This window comes from Balaenoptera physalus (genome assembly GCF_965194825.1).
Source record: "Balaenoptera physalus genome assembly, chromosome: 9".
NCBI classification, from domain to species: domain Eukaryota; kingdom Metazoa; phylum Chordata; class Mammalia; order Artiodactyla; family Balaenopteridae; genus Balaenoptera; species Balaenoptera physalus.
The window spans coordinates 42,951,914-42,969,456 of record NC_138888.1 but is presented as its reverse complement, the minus strand read 5'-3'; the positions used below and the strand labels follow the sequence as shown (position 1 = coordinate 42,969,456).

The following is a 17,543-nucleotide window of genomic DNA, read 5'->3' as shown; positions in this document are numbered from 1 at the left end:
CATGTGGGATCTTCCCAGACCAGGGCTCGAACCCGTGTCCCGTCAGGCGGATTCTCAACCACTGCACCACCAGGGAAGCCCAACCCGTATTCTTAAAGGGAGGCAGCAAACCTCTACCAGAAACTCACCTTATCTGTCACTGGGAGATGGCTTTCCAGGAACTAGGCATGAGTATTTCTTCGCAGTAAACAAATTAAGCAGCCTAGAATATACAGAATTTTTGTTTGATTGATTGGTTTTTTTAAACAATTGCCCTAGCAGGATAAGTGCAGCATCCAGAACTGAGGGTCATCCAATTAGTTACCCCTGTTAAATTTTCTTTTTTCTTATCCATCTATAAAGAGGAGAAAAATGAAACTTTTTCTTACTTTTTAAAATACAAAGCCTTTCTGAAATTATTTTTAACATTCAATATTTCTCCGGATTAATCTAATGCTTGTGTTGCTGCTCCCATTTTGGGTTTGTGTGTTAAATGAAAACTTTCTCTACCGACTATTAATAAAACCCCTTGGGTGACTTCCAAGATGCCTCTATCATATCAAATTCCATTCTGTCTGTATTTTGAACAATTTTAGAGTGAATTCTGTATGATTAAATGGAAATGCATTGTAGGTAAGGTATGTGTTGTCATTCTAAAGCTGTGTCCCAGGAAAACACTTTGTAGTGGTTTTATCACTCAACTTGATAGTTCCATGCCCCAAAAATGATTGATTCAGGTATTATTTTTTACACTGGCAAAGGCATTAGCTTTACAAAAAATGGCTATTAAAATCTTTGTCATATTGATCAAGTCAGAATATAGGAGCCAAAATTAGAAATTGAGAGGAATTCAAATCCTTCTCATACCCTGTATCAGATCTTTTCCTGTCTCTACATTATTTCAGTTGCCAAATCCTGTCCACCTCAAGTTTATGAAACTTCCTCTGCCAGTCCTCTGGTCAGCAGCCTACAATCTTCTACCCAGACTCTTGCCGTCTGCATTGCTCCTCCCAATTCATCGTCTTATCAGTCTCCTCTAACTGATCACAGGTTTGAAGATGACTTTTGGAGTCAATGATTAAGGATCAGTGCTATGACTTCCCTTTCAAGGAGTCTTTGTTTAGCATTTTATGTATGAGAGATGACGTTAGATTGAGTTGAAAGCTAAAACATTTGAAATACACTATTGGTACAGGCTGATTTTTTTATGGTTTCTTTCTTTAGTTTGAAACTTTAATTAAATTCATTAATTCATTCAAAATGTAAACAAAGAGCAAATAACACTTAGTAGATGCCTACAGTATGCCAGGCTCTGCACTTGACACTGGTCAAGAAAGACACAGTCCCATAGTCAAGGGACTATAGGAGAAAGGCAATTTCATCAATGATTATATAAGAGTATTGTAACAGTCTTATATGTATAGTCATTGATGATAAGATAGTGCTGTAATAATAATAACAATGGAGCCAATGTAGGTTGAATACTCACTGCGAGGTAGGCAGTAGGATGAGTGCTTCACATGCTTTACCTAATTTTATCTTTATAACAACTCTATATAGTAGGTACAATTATTATCCCCACTGTACTGATAAGGAAACTTGGACCTGGAAAAAAGTTGTCCACAATGACAGCCAAAGAGGAGTGGGGCTAGATTGGAATCCTGTTTGTGGTTATAATGCAGTTCTAATCTCAGAGCCCCATTCTTAATCTCTCGGCCTTCATCTGCTGCAACAGGGGCGGCCTCACACCCAAGACCTGAAAAGTTCTCACTGGAAACTGGAGGTGCATGAGGGGATTTTTGAAAATGAGAGTCATTAACAAAATATTTGAAATGTTGCTAATGTTAGGAACAAACTCATTTCATTTGCCAAAGTTTCAGGTAAAGGATGAAGCTCTTGAATGTAGAACTTCAGGAAGCAAATTTGGGGGTAAATAAGTTTTCTGAGATCATATACAACAGTCCTGAGTTAATAGTCTTCTTTTGCTACCATTTTGTTTTACAAACAAATTCATAAAGAAAAAAATTATTTTCACTGGGAAAAACTGAATTAATCAAGCTCATTAAGTGAAGCTGCTACAAGCTGAGTCTAGTATACAAATCCATCTGAGAAAGTAGTATCATATGAGTGTGAAGGATAAAGGACTTACAGGACAGAGTGAGAAGTGCTGTAGAAAATCAGAAAGTGACCTTTAGTCTTAACTACCTTGCTGCTGCTAAAGAGACAGAGAGAGACAGAGAGACAGAGACAGAGAGGTAAAAAACAAAACAAAACAAAACATCATAGCAGGAACTTTTAACCACAGAAATATTTTTTCTAAGTGTCATTTTCAAAACCGCCTTTCCTATTATTGAACATTATAGCCACCTTTTAACTCTTTATTATAACATTGCAGCTTAACTTTATAGACTCTCTGTATCCTTTTCCTGTTTTCCTTTCTTCCAGCTTCCAATTAATTTTTGTCTTTTTTTTTTTTTACCAGTTTTTAGTTCTTTTACAGTATGAGCATACAAAATAAAATAGGAAAATCAAATTGATCCTTTTTTCCCAATGGATGCAAGATGTAGTCAAGACTGGGACAACAGCTGTCAACTACAATGGGAGTTGGCAGGCCATAAGTGCATTGTATTGTTTTAACCTATCTGTACCTCTGTTTCTCCACTGAGACTATTAAGTCCTTGATGGTAAGGACCATATGTTTTCATTTCTCTTTCCCCAGCACATAGTTCAAAGTTTGATACAGAGAAGACATAGAAGAAAACTATTGGTTGAATGAAGCAGTGAATGAATGAATGAAACAACAGATATGGCAACACTCATACTGTTACCTCCCTCTCCCCCACTAACTACTCAAATAATTCTAGAATAACTACTCAAGAAGGCCCAGAAGGTGTAGTTTTTTTAAAAAAACATATGTAAATTCTCGGGGAAGTTGTATACACCAATATTTTCTTTTTTTCACCACAGAACTCTATGAGTTGTCGAGCAGTAGTTTAGGAACAGAGTACTATATATCCATCCCTATTTGGTTTTGTTTTTAAATTAGTGGAGCAAGAATGAAATGTTATACTATTTCTTTCTCTCCAAGGATAATCTAATCTTGCAAAGACAGTTACCAAAGTCAATAACAATTCCTACTCAGAAGACAAATAGTGTCTGAATTGGATTAAGGTGAAACAGAAGTGCCTGATGCAGCTGTGTCAGTGAGGCACTCGGTGTTTATGGCTTCATTACAACCTTAAGTGGAATATCTCTATTTCTTCCGTGCTTAATGAAGTCACGAACAACCAACTCTTTGTTGAGTGATACTGGAGAGTTTTTTGCTTTTAACTTGTATTTTAATTCGTGATTAACTCTCTCTCACATCAGGTACTCAGATGGGGACAATTAGCTTTAGGGACAATTAGCTGAGTGTTCCTCTGTGTTAGCCACAGAGTCAAGAAAAAAGATAAGGAGAATCAATAAGACCAAGACAGGGTAGAAGAGAACATTCACCTTCCATCAAGATCCTTGGCCGACTCATCAAGCTGCCTGTCACGGCTCCGCTCCCGTCTCTGCACCTCATTCATGTGTAAGTGCTTCTGCTCTGGCTGCTAAGTGACTTGGCTGTTGTGTTGTTTAGTTTTCAGGACTTTATCTCCTGTCTTTCTTCACCATCCTCCTCGGCCTGGTGCTCTACTCTTCCACCTCCACATACATAGCCCAGGACCCCCGGGTTTACAAGCAGTTCCGCAATCCTTCGGGACCCGTCGTGGACTTACCAGCCACAGCTCAGGTGGAGCCTTCAGTCACCTATACCAGCCTGGGCCAGGAGACTGAAGACGAGCCCCACGTTCGTGTGGCCTAGGACGACACCCTCCCAGCCCACTGAGGACACCTCCGCGGCCGTGTGTCCGCCCGTCATCTCATGTTTTGTACATAGAGAAAGGTATTTATTAGGTGCGGTTTACACAGGTGGACTGCAAGGTAGCGAATCTGAAAGCCTGTAAAAGGCGTAAGCTAAACATCCCTGGAGACACAGGCTCTGATCCACCTGACCTGGGGAGATGCCTAGCTAGTGTGTATCCGGGTCACAACCCCCCTGCATTAATTACTGTGAAAATGTTTGAATCAGAAGCAAGTATTATTGTTTGTATTATTACGGTTACTGTTACTACACCGACTTTCAGGAGGAGGTTTTGTACTCCTGATGGGAACTCTCACCAGACCCACTCACATGTAGTTAACATCAATCCCACTTTTTTATGGCAAGCCACTTTTTAAGAATCACACTTTATTTTTGTGCACAGTCTCTGAGTGCTGCATGCCACAGGAGCTCCACCCTACGACGCTTCCTTATCCTAGGGACCTGGGGGCTCACAGTTTCCTCTGTTACCTGTTGGATTGCCTGCTCAATATGTATTTTGTGCTGTGACCCTTGTGGGGAGTGGCAACTGACCATATAATTCTCTATTCTAGGAATAGATATAAAACAAACATTTTAGCCTTTTTATATTTCAATCTCTGATTACTCCAGGCCATTGCCTTTCTGTTGTGCCACATAATTCTGCTAATCAAGTCCCTGTAATAACAGGATAAGGAAAGTTCCGTTTCTGTGGCTTATGGGAAACCCCAGAAATAATATTATTTGTGCTTAGGGCAATACATTTTTTTTCATCTTTCTGCTCCTCCCTATGTTCCCTCTTCAAAAAATATATTTGGTTTTCCTTTTCCCCCCTAGATTTCTTTAGTGATAATATGGAAATCAATCAAGGCATTGGAAAAAGCCATGGTCCTCTGCCCTCTTGTGTGACATCCTTTTTGAAATACACCAGCATGGGAAATTACCTTTACTGTGGAGTGTCATTGGTTGTTTGGCCTCCCAACAAAGTCAGGGTGCTGATGTGGAACAGTCTCTGACGATAGTTTGATTGATCTGGCCATTTTGTAGTGGTAAAAATGCCACCAATGAAAAAGTCTGGCATTGTGGTCATATTTGGCATCCATTCAATAGCAGAATATATCACACAACATTCTTATGGATACAGAGAATATTACAGGGTCCTGATAAGGCTTTGAGGGGTATGTCACTGGTCTAATTTTGTTGCCCTTAAAATAGCCCTTTCTTCAAACACAGAAAATCAAGAAACACCACAAACCTCTATGATTTACAATAGATTCTACATGTCAGTACGTGCAATAGTCTTTACCTTTGGCTGGCCTCAATACGATTCAAAAAGATCCTCGATAGAGTTACAGGGTTTGTAAAGGGAAAATAAATGTTTTAGGCAATTCAAATCAATACATCTTAAGCAAGCAAAGCAAAACATCAGTGGGGTCTCTGTAAGGTAGAGAACAGATTGCAGCTTAGTCAGGATTTCCACAGTAGCCTGAACAAGGCCTAAATACGGCTGACAGAAGCATCCCATGCTCTCCGCCAGCACCCACGTGACGCTTCTGCCTGCCCTCTACCCCAGGACAGGTAGTCCTGCCCTTGGAGTTGGAGCAGACAAACTATCTTTTCTGACATGCAGATTTTATGTTCATCTCTGTTCAACCCCCTTAGAAACATGTTTTATTTTCAGTGAAAAAAAATCACCATTAAAGCTATATCAAGTTAAAAGAACTTTGCCAACGTTTGCTCTCTGCTACCTTTAAACCAATTAAATACCTTTCTCTGAATATTTTGTCCATTCAGATCTGAAGACCTTTAAAGACTGTGGTTTTATTTTTGTGTTTACATTCCTTTGGTTTGCATAATTTGCTTGATTTATTGCATTTTTAGTATTTATTTTAAGCCAAATGTTTTAGTCTTTTTTATTCACTTTTATGACACTAATTTGTAGACGCTTAGTAAAGTCTTATGAGAAATAAGTGGATGAAAGTATTTCCAAGTCGACTCAGTGGACTGGGAATTTTTTTCAAATTTAAATTTCAAAAGGGTTTGCAAATCAGTGGACGGCTACAAGTTGCTATCTGAATTATTTTCTAGGATATTTTAATTGACTGCACTGTATGGAAACCAAGTGTGAATGTTAAGGTGAATCCACTGTATACCCTTTACCATCCAATGTCCTTGTACACAAGATTTTCATGTCACTGGGGTAGCTCACTGTGTTGGTTCTTCTCCATTTAGAAAGGCTGATAACGTACTGAATTGTCTGAGATCAGGAGTTCCAGATTGACCCTTCGGGGAAAAAAGAAAATAGCAAGAAACAAACTCTTTTTCCGTGTTAAAAACATCGATCCTTTGGGAGTGGGGTGGGAAATGGGGGTAGGACATCATAAACTCTAGCTGTTTGAGTTTCTGAAATTTCGTAACCTCAGTAGACACCAGCAAAAATTTCAGCTTTTCAATCCACCACCAACCACTCTCTCCTCCACAAATGAGACTTTAGCAATTTGTCTAGAATTTGGTTGGGTAAGCAAACCTTAGCTCTCCTAAGTGGCGGTCCTCACTCAATGACAACTTGCACTGGGGATACTGCTCGCCTTGGTCACACTTTCCCACAGCTCCGAGCTCTGAAATACACAACCAGGTAGAACAAGCAATGGAAAAATTTGCACCACTGTGTCCCATGAAAATGGTTCAATGTTTAGTTTAGGTATTGCTAACTTGTGCTATTAACCTTTTGACAAGCGTGTAGTATTGTTTGTTTTGGGTTTGTTTTTGATTTGTAACCATTTAGTAGTCCCCAGCTAGCTACCAGTACAGATTTTACCCCATGGGTAGGATTCTACTGTCAAGCCACGTAACAAAGCACACTAATCCAGACACTGCAAATGGAAAATATGAACCAAAAAGGAAATTGACACCGATAAGTTGAACAAACTCTCCATTTTTGATATTTGCATGCTCCCCTATGGACTGGCTGTGGCAATGTAATGCCTGTATAATGTTTTCAAATAAAAATAAATGCTTTATGAAAGCACAGAGTTCTTGGTTTTCTTGAGTGTTTGTCTGCACTATGACAACCAGGGAAGCAGCTCCCGTGGGATGCTAGAAATAGCAACGAAAGTAGATAGCAGGGTACATGTCAAAATAAAAACCAGAAAGAAAATATTTCCAAATTAGGAAGGGCACAGTTGGTCTCAGAGCTGTAGCTTCGAAAAGCCAAATTAAAGCCACATTTGTAATTTGCAAAATTAATTATTTATCTAGGTACTTAAGGAGGCTCTGGGGCTACACCCTCCAAGCCCACATTTAAAACACATGTAGGACAATTATAAATTTACCCCCAAGAAACAATTTCTCATAAAGAAGAAAGATTTGTGTAAGCTGCCCTCGGCACAATGCCAGACACAAAGAAAGAGCATTAACATTTGTAAAGCAGGACTGTTTGTGTTTCTGCTCCGAACTTACACAGCATCTTGTCATTGTCACTTCTCCACTAACTGCAGTCACCCAGTAAATTTAAGTACTGAGAAACGATTGTATATAAATTTACATGTTCTTGTCATTTATGTTCATAATCAGACCTCAAAAATTAAATGAGCTGAAAAGACTGTGTGTCCGAGTTATATATTTAAAATCTTAAAAGAAAAACATTCATTTTTCAAGGAAAAAAGGAGCAGTGGCACACAGCCTTTGTACAGGGCTCTTAAGTACAGATCCGTTGTGATCTGCTTTTATAAGTAGAACAGTACCACACTTCACATAAATAATTTGTTTAAACAGCATGACTCAGTTTAAAAAAAGTTTTTTCCTTGAGAAATGTAACTTTTTCTCTAAAGTATTGTTTATTTTTATTTAGTAAACTCTTTGATCAAAGATGAAATACAGTTGAACTTCAACTCAGTCTGTGTCTAAATGTCCAACAATTCTAAATTATTGGGGTCCACATAGTATACCTAATAAACATACATGTCATGTTTAGTCTGTCTTCCCGGTGAATTATTATTTTCTTAAGAGAAAGAATTGGGTTTCCTAAATGCTTGAAAGTTCTTGCAAAGGGAAGCTAAGGCAGTACTTGAATGGTTTTTGTGATTATTAGCATGAAGAAAAAGAGAAACAAGTAAAATTCAAGTGAGCTGTAAGTACTGTATTGTCTTGATGTTCCATAGGAAAACAAATTGTACTATCTGCAGTGATAGGGACTGAAATCAAATCCAGCTGATCTATTTTCAGTCCCCACGAAACACCTTGCTCACGCAAGGCTCTCATACATCTTTTTTTAATGGAATCTAACTTCTAAATCAGAAATACAAAGTACAAGGCTAAGATATTCTATTACAAAGTGTTCCCCTTTTCCTTCTACAACTAAGTACTTTTTTCTGTAAAATTCCTGTTCTTGGAAAGAAAGGCATCACGAGGTCCAATTAAACCACCCTTGTATTTTTTAACAAACCCTTGAAATGTTAGGCTATTCCTTCAGGTTGACCCTGGGATAAAAAACAACAAAGTGAAGTTCTTTTTTCACTTGCAAATAGTGTTTTTGAATGCATAACATTGCTTCTTAATTATGTACACTGATCTTTCTTTTTTCTTTCTTCTCTTCCTTTTTTCTTTGATTTTTTTTGCTTTTTTCTTTTTCTTTTTTCTTTCTGCGAACATAAACAGAGGACCATTCTGGGCCACCTACTCGGTCTCTGTCCTTTATTCTCTATGTGGTCAAAAATGTTTAATTCAAAAAAAATTATAATACAGCTGGAAAGCCCCACACCTACCAGATGGCCTTTCATTAGTGCCTGAAAGGACAAGGCATTGTGTGTCACTTTTTAGACAGCCAGGCAAGTCGCCTCCAAACGACACTGCAACCTGATTAACAGGGAAAACTAATGATCAGAGGGAGGAGGTCCCTGGGAATAGACTAAAATTAGGGGCTTCCATCTGGATAGACAAAGGCCTGGTGTAATATGACTAAATCTATAAAAGCATGAAAACGAGCTTGTTCACCAGGCCTCAGCGTTAGAGCTGGGAACCATCCCATAATGCTTGGAGGATAACTTCAGGATGGATAAAGATAAATATTACTTTTTACACAACGGGGAGTAATCTCCCTGAACTCATTACCCCACAGTGATGGCACTGGCTGAGAATATGTTATGTCAGGCAGTAAATAGGCTGTGTAATTCATTATCCAATCCGTCAAGCAGGCACTCAGTAATTATGCCTGGACAACAGGTCCGTAGACCCAGTCTTTTGCAGGCAAAGCTGGCTGTGTGGTCACACTGGCTTTAAGAGGCATAACACCAGTACATCCCTGACCCTGGGAACTTGGCAGCACTGTGGATAGCTATGTCTTTGGGCCACTAGATGTCGCTATCTGAGGTTAAAACATCAGGATGACCACCTGCCCGCAGTGGTGAAGCTGTTATTGGATTCTCCACTCCTGGGGGGCAGCCCCGGTCTAGGTTCTCATCTTACTGTTCAGGCTTCCTCCTCCCAAACGTCTGTGGTCAGGGGTGGTGAAGTGAGAGATGTTCCAGTGGTAACATCTCGAACATCTTCACCACTGTGTCATTGCTAAATGTGTAGAAAAGTAAAAGAGCAAGAGAGAAACGTGAGGCTAAAGGAAGCGGCGTTGCTGGAATTATTCAGAAGTAAATTACACTCGAGGCAACACACCCATCCATTTCAAGAAATGCTGAGTGACAGATAAATGTGTGCATGCACGAATTCCTCATGGGAGGAAGAAGTAGATCCCCAGGTGCTGAAGAGCACACGCCTCATGGCGGTGGGTCGAACGCCTTCTGCACCTGACATTTCCCCCAACAGTGTCCACAAATGCCATTTCTGGGATTTGGGGCTAAAAGGTTGAAACATGGGGTGATACCTACTTTTGTGCGATGTTGGGTCTTATTCCTGCCTTTCTTGCCCTTGTCTTTGTAGGTGAGGAGAATTACTTCCATAGTACCTGAAGAGGTTTGATAAATTTTAAGTAGTTGTAATAATTGCAGTTTCACAGATGGTTGGCCACTTGCCAATTTCACAGTAAACTAGAAAAGCAATTAAGAAAATCTGCTTGTTCTTAAAATGACTACTTTTTTAAATGAAATTATTAAAGAGGGAGGAAATGGGCTAATCACTGGAATAATCAAAACAGTCTCATTGAATGGACTTGAGGACACGGGGAGGGGAAGTGTAAGCTGGGACAAAGTGAGAGAGTGGCATGGACATATATACGCTACCAAATGTAAAATAGATAGCTAGTGGGAAGCAGCCGCATAACACAGGGAGATCAGCTCGGTGCTTTGTGTCCACCTAGAGGGGTGGGATAGGGAGGGTGGGAGGGAGATGCAAGAGGGAGGGGATATGGGGATATATGTATATGTATAGCTGATTCACTTTGTTATAAAGCAGAAACTAACACACCATTGTAAAGCAATTATACTCCAATAAAGATGTTAAAAAAAAAAAACAGTCTCATTATGGGACTCCCTGTGAGCTTTTGTTTGAATTCTCTAATACAGTTTTGGGCATTAAATAGGATTTTAAAAGCTAAATAGGTCACTCATGCATAAATGGTTGAGTGAATCACATAACTGCTTCATGGGCCCCATGATTCTGCCTATCAGGCTGCATTTTAATTAAAAGGAAAATTGTCAGGGATAGAGGACAAGTTAATGTGAGGAGTTTGGTGTCGTAGTTGAAGACTGAGACTTCACTTGACATTCAGTTTTCAATTCATAATTATGACCTCCAAACAACTGTGAAGTTCATCTTCATTTCAGTCACAAGCTTAGACACAGAATTTGAGAGCTAGCGGGAACACTGGCGATCAATCCGTTCAAAATCTCAAGTCATGTCATGGCATCTAAGGGTGGAGATGGTTCAGTTGAAGAAAAGATCTTTAGCCTGGAGAAGCTACAGCCTTGTTCATCACTGGCAAAATTTGGTAGATAACAATATAGTGTGTGGTACTTCTGTTAAAGAGGCTGCTCTGTGATCACCGGAAACCAGTGTCAGAGAACTAATGCAGATCCTTCCCGTTAAGGGGCCGGGCAGCTTGTTAGGCAGCTTGGATAAATGACCCTTAGGAGGATCCCTATTTCCAACCAACTCCGGAAGTGGAATCCCCAAGAGAAAAGAAAAGAAAAGCACCCAGTACATGCCCAAGCTAGACTGCCTTTGCCCTTTGGATTGAATCCATCCAGCTGAATACACAGATGGGAAATTCTCCCTCTGCTACTCCTACTCAACACACAAGTGGAAGAGGGGTCCTTGGGACTGGCTTTGCCTGTGATACTCCCAAAACCAGACGAACTACTTAGAGCTGCAATGGTCTATCTGCAACTGCTGTGCCAGAGTTGAGAGCTCACTGCTTCCATGGGGGGATTTCAAACTCCCAGACACCCACTAGCCCTCACTCCTATATTCTCCAATGACCTATGGCAGGTCAGCGTCACTAGTGAGGCCACCACCCTTGGGAAACAAGTTACCTGTCATTGAATGAAGACCCGACTGCACTCAAAGGTGAAGAAGCTTCTCTTTTCCTCCTTACTGGCACAACAGAAACCACTCAGTCCAGTGGGCCCTGGAATGCAAGGATGGGGGGAAATAAAAGTCATTGAAAAAGAGATCATGATAACTGAAGCTTTCAATTTTTTTAAGCAAAATTTGCCCCTGTCTACCCGGAGGCACCAGAGTCTCTTCAGAGCCCTCAGGGCTCTATGGGGCCACCACCCTCTACTCCTGGGTTAACGGGGTGAAAACACCCTTTTACTATTTCTCCTGTGGTTGGTTGAATGGATTGCTTCTATTCATAATACAGTCTCCTTTCCTTGATTCTTGACGTTGTAAAGGAATAGACTTTTATGTACTAATGCAATTTTGATTATTTACATTTTCATGATAAAGTAGAATGTCTTCTTTAGGGTACAACGTAGTTCGCATCTGTTTCTAATGTGATTGTACCAGCATCTGAGTTTTGGCATCACACTACTTCTGTCTACTCCTCCTGAAGTGACTGACCCAGGTTCACGGCAGCATCCACGTCTGCTGCCATCTTCTTAGCTTGGTCTTTCTACTTCATTAATTCATTCTTGCTCACTGCTTCTTTGAGCATTTCAGGAAAATGGTTTTCTTTACTTTAGAACTCAACTGTATTTGATCTTTTGGCTTTAAAATCATTTAAGAAAAGGACGAAACTCTACAGAGCATGAATGATTGTATCTCAGATACTGGGTCTAGGCTCTATGCCCATTTGCTTTAAAAATTCGAATAGAATTAGATTTTTTAACATCGCACTGCATGTTCATTAAATGAAAATAGTCTAGGTTCTAAATTACAATGATTTAAAAATTACATCATATTTTTAATTTAAAATTATTATTTTTCTAATGTCCTTACCTGTCAACACCATACTTCAAGATCCCCACATTAGCAAAACACTGTGAAATGTTTTACTGCTGGTGGAGTTGGTTCATGCCATCCATCCTACAGAATGAACTTATTTTCTTCCATTTCTCTTTCTTTTGCATTTTCACTTCCAATATTTAAAAAAAAATTTCTTTACGCTATTCTTTTATTCATCCAAGGAAAACTTCCTGAGAGGAAGTTGTGACCAAGAAGATAATGTGGAGATAATAATATAGAGCAAATAATTCAGTGTTATCCTGATGACAAAGAACTAAAAGTTTTTTTTTCTTATACACTTTATCCTTAGAAGAACAGAGTAATAAGTAAAAGTATTAATATTGGAGTTGAAAATCTAAAAAATAAGGCAATAAATGTAGGACCCCCAAAATCAAACTAAGTAAAAGTTTTGGTGAAAGTCAGATATTTTGCTCCAATCCAGGTTCTGCCCTTAACTGGCCCATTTGCAGCAAATGGACAGATGTAAACAGGATTCCTGACAGACTTAGCTCATCTCACATGTCAGCCAATGTAGCAAAAACGGGTGCCAGCAAAACTTTGTGCCAACAAAGAGGCCAAGTCAAGACATGGTAAGATCAACATACTAAAGGCCATATATGACAAACCCACAGCCAACATTGTTCTCAATGGTGGAAAACTGAAACCATTTCCTCTAAGATCAGGAACAAGACAAGGTTGCCCACTCTCACCACTATTATTCAACATAGTTTTGGAAGTTTTAGCTACAGCAATCAGAGACGAAAAAGAAATAAAAGGAATCCAGATTGGAAAAGAAGAAGTAAAGCTGTCACTGTTTGCAGATGACATGATACTATACATAGAGAATCCTAAAAACGCTACCAGAAAACTATTAGAGCTAATCAGTGAATTTGGTAAAGTAGCAGGATACAAAATTAATTCAGAGAAATCTCTTGCATTCCTATACACCAATGATGAAAAATCTGAAAGAGAAATTAAGGAAACACTCTCATTTACCATTGCAACAAAAAGAATAAAATACCTAGGAATAAACCTACCTAAGGAGACAAAAGACCTGTATGCAGAAAACTAGAGGACACTGATGAAAGAAATTAAAGATGATACAAGCAGATGGAGAGATATACCATGTTCTTAGATCGGAAGAATCAACATTGTGAAAATGACTATACTACCCAAAGCAATCTACAGTTTCAATGCAATCCCTATCAAACTACCGATGGCATTTTTCACAGAACTAGAACAAAAAATTTCACAATGTGTATGGAAACACAAAAGACCTCGAATAGACAAAGCAATCTTGAGAAAGAAAAATGGAGCTGGAGGAATCAGGCTCCCAGACTTCAGACTATACTACAAAGCTATGGTAATCAAGGCAGAATTGTACTGGCACAAAAACAGAAATACAGATCAATGGAACAGGATAGAAAGCCCAGAGATAAACCCATGCACATATGGTCACCTTATTTTTGATAAAGGAGGCGAATATACAATGGAGAAAAGACAGCCTCTTCAATAAGCAGTGCTGGGAAAACTGGGCAGCTACATGTCAAAGAATGAAATTAGAATACTCCCTAATACCATTCACAAAAATAAACTCAAAATGGATTAAAGACCTAAATGTAAGGCCAAACACTATAAAACCCTTAGAGGAAAACATACGCAGAACACTCTATGACATAAATTACAGCAAGATCCTTTTTGACCCTCCTCCTAGAGAAATGGAAATAAAAACAAAAATAAACAAATGGGACCTAATGAAACTTAAAAGCTTTTGCACAGCAATGGAAACCATAAACAAGACGAAAAGACAACCCTCAGAATGGGAGAAAATATTTGCAAATGAAGCAACTGACAAAGGACTAATCTCCAAAATTTACAAGCAGCTCATGCAGTTCAATATCAAAAAAACAAACAACCCAATCCAAAAAATGGGCAGAAGACCTAAATAGACATTTCTCCAAAGAAGATATACAGACAGCCAACAAACACAGGAAAGAATGCTCAACATCACTAATCATTAGAGAGAAATGCAAATCAAAACAACAATGAGGTATCACCTCACACCAGTCAGAATGGCCATCATCAAAAAATCTACAAACAATAAATGCTGGAGAGGGTGTGGAGAAAAGGGAACCCTCTTGCACTGTTGGTGGGAATGTATATTGATGCAGCCACTATGGAGAACAGTATGGAGGTTCCTTAAAAAACTAAAAATAGAATTACCATACAACCCAGCAGTCCCACTACTGGGCATATACCCTGAGAAAACCATAATTCAAAACAAGTCATGTACCACAATGTTCATTGCAGCTCTATTTACAGTAGCCAGGACATGGAAGCAACCTAAGTGTCCATCAACAGATGAATGGATAAAGAAGATGTGGCACATATATACAATGGAATATGACTCAGTCATAAAGAGAAACTAAATTGAGTTATTTGTAGTGAGGTGGATGGACCTAGAGTCTGTCATACCAAGTGAAGTAAGTCAGAAAGAGAAAAACAAATACCATATGCTAACAATATATGTGGAATCTAAAAATAAAAAGAAATGGTTATGAAGAAGCTAGGTGCAGGATAGGAATCAAGATGCAGATGTAGAAAATGGACTTGAGGACACAGGAAGGGGGAAGGGTAAGCTGGGACGAAGTGAGAGAGTGACATGGACTAATATATACACTACCAAATGTAAAATAGCTAGTGGGAAGCAGCCGCATAGCACAGGGAGATCAGCTCAGTTCTTTGTGACCACATAGAGGGGTGGGATAGGGAGGGTGGGAGGGAGATGCAAGAGGGAGGGGATATGGGGATATATGTATATGTATAGCTGATTCACTTTGTTATAAAGCAGAAACTAACACACCATTGTAAAGCAATTATACTCCAATAAAGATGTTTAAAAAAAAAAAAAAAAGACACAGTAAGAGAATCCAAGTTAACTGAGATGATCTAGGTCTCCTTCTATTAGCCCAGAGTTGCTCCAGATAATGCTCTTATTTGGAATCACCAGAGGGGATTCCAAAACCTACCTCTACGTGGAACTTGAGACCACCTTTCAGCCACTTGCTTACAGATTATGTCCTATTATGAACACGAGTTGATGGTTTTCTCCAGGAAAGGAAATTTGAAAATCCTTCCTCTTCTTCTCCTTTGCAGCTCGATCTAGTAGCTATGTCTACTTTTACCTTAACAGGATGTGTTCCTCATTTGAACATCATATTCCAGCTGTCAATCTCCAGCAGAGCTGTGAACTCAGGCCTCCAAGATTTCTCTGAGAAGCCCAAGGGCAGCTAATAATAAGACCAAAGACATCAATTTTGCCCAGCATCCCATGGCACATGTGGTTCAGAACGAGATAATGCTTGAGAACAAAGCAGGTAGACTACAATCCTCCTTCCTGGATGCAACCAGACCTGTGCTTAAGATATGATTTCAATGAATGCCTTTTTAAGTTAGAGAAATGAAAGCCCCCAAACAGGCCAAACCCAGGTTTTCCATTTGCATCTATAACGGAAACCAGTTGCTCCCTTTATAAAATCAAGCCCTGGTCCTCTGATACTGACAATGGATGGAGACTCTCCCATTACTTGGGGGATAATGTGGAGCTACAGTAATTAGTGCAAGATCCTCAAGGGGAAGATGCAGCTCAGTGAAAAGTGTCAGATCTCAAGGTCTCTCCCTTTAAAGAGACCTTTGCCCATTGCCAATCTTGGAGCATCCTGGCTCAAGATTTTAGGGGAGCCATTGCATTTTCTTTGAATCTATTACAGATTTCTATGTAGCTGAAGCTACAACTGATATAATTTATTCTACTGTGTGCTAGACAACGGGCATTGTAGCGATTGTCTCAACGAGTCCTCAAAACAACCCCATGGGGTGGGTTGTAAAGTGTATCCCAGGTTTTTTCTTTTTTTGATGAGTTAATAGAGGCACGGTTGGGTGATATAAAATCGCCAAGTTTACACAATTAGCAAGTGATGAGGCCAGGATGCAAACCCAGGTGTGCCTGACTCCAAAGACGGAAGCTACACTGTTGAACAAGATGTCTTATGATATCTCAGAAAACGGTTCAAATTCACCAAACCTTTGAGGAGCTACCTGCAAGAATCCAGTGAAAAGAAGCATGTGGGAGAGGAATGAAGTGACTCTGTATCCAAGTATAGAATGGGTTACATTGTAACGATTAAATCAGCTAGCTTAGGAAACCAACGCCAACCACATTCAAGGCTCACCTTTGGGTACGGAAATGCGTGACAGGCAGATTTCCCCCTGTGTAGTCCCAACAGTAACACTGGTCTGAAGAAAAGAAAAACAAAACAAAAACGGAAGAAATACTAACTTGCTCTGGAGGTAGAAGGACGTAGTCGGGGAAATGTCCTTGACTCCTCCAAAGGCTCCACCCCACCCGCCGAGGCAGCAGGTCCCTCCCACCCCCTCCCCCAGGGAGACACCTTATCTGTACCACCTCCTGCTCCGCCTCTCAGCAGCACTGGCACAGCCTACCGCGGCCTCCTTCCTGAAGCACTTCTTTCCCTTGAGGTTTGCGGACCATGCTTGCCTGGCGTCCCCGCACGTCACAGGCCACGCAAGCCACTCCTTCTTGGTGTCCCTTACTGGACCCTCCTCCTCGCGCACAACGCTGAACGTTGGAGCTGCCCACAGCTCTGCCTTCAGTTTGCTTCTCCTTTCTATCTGCACTCACTCGCACTGCTTTAAACACCAGCTTCATGCTGACGACTCCCTTTTGCATCCCCAGCCCAGACCTCTCCCTGCCTGTTCCACGTGTCCACGTGGATGTCCGTTGGGCCTCTTGTAGACTATGAACAACAACATGGGGTCACTTGTGTCAAAGGCTCTAAAATGAAGCCAGGAGGCCATTAAAGAAGTGGAAATCATATCCACACTGGATGCAGTAGAAACTTCTGACCTGGCCTTCCTGAGACCACCAGAACTTGTTTTCTTTATTTACCCTTTAGAAATCGCAGCTAAGCAACCAGTTGCTGCCAAGTGACTGAATGCCTGCACCAATCGTAGTTCTGTAAAAATAAGCTATGTAATGTCTCTGGAATGTCTTTGTCAGTTGTCTTTATGAACCCGCCGTTTTCTGCTTTCCTCAGAGCACATTTGAGTTGCTACTCAAACCAGTGCCTCCTGCAGTGCAATTCTTAAGATGGTAAAGAAGCTCTTTTTCTCATTTGCAGACTTCTGCATTTCTTGGGCGACACTCTCCAACCTAACTGGTCCAAAACAGAACTTGTGATTCTCCCCAGATCTGTTTCTCCTCCAG

The 17,543-nt window shown here is 40.2% G+C and overlaps 1 protein-coding gene and 1 long non-coding RNA gene across 6 annotated transcripts in view; one reads left to right on the top strand and one right to left on the bottom strand.

Moving 5' to 3' along the window:
* The window catches only part of SLC35F1 (solute carrier family 35 member F1), a 410,815-nt gene extending 403,923 nt beyond the window's left edge, over positions 1-6,892 (top strand). For all 3 annotated transcript variants that reach the window (XM_082474851.1, XM_082474852.1, XM_082474850.1), the window contains one exon: positions 3,602-6,892. In XM_082474851.1, coding sequence (XP_082330977.1) covers positions 3,602-3,826 — 225 coding nt within the window. In that variant the 3' untranslated portion in view covers positions 3,827-6,892. The remainder of the gene's footprint in view (positions 1-3,601) is intronic.
* Positions 5,936-16,610, bottom strand: LOC309666922. 3 transcript variants are annotated; one of them, XR_014267341.1, is made up of 6 exons: positions 16,489-16,554; positions 15,286-15,546; positions 11,341-11,435; positions 9,739-9,815; positions 9,326-9,424; positions 5,936-8,716 (listed from the first exon to the last, which is right to left on the bottom strand). It is a non-coding gene; the product is annotated as an uncharacterized lncRNA (long non-coding RNA). The 3 variants fall into 3 exon arrangements; XR_014267340.1 differs by lacking the exons at positions 9,739-9,815; positions 15,286-15,546; positions 16,489-16,554 and adding an exon at positions 16,596-16,610; XR_014267342.1 differs by lacking the exons at positions 9,739-9,815; positions 15,286-15,546; positions 16,489-16,554 and adding an exon at positions 12,251-13,254.
* Positions 16,611-17,543: the final 933 nt, after the last annotated feature.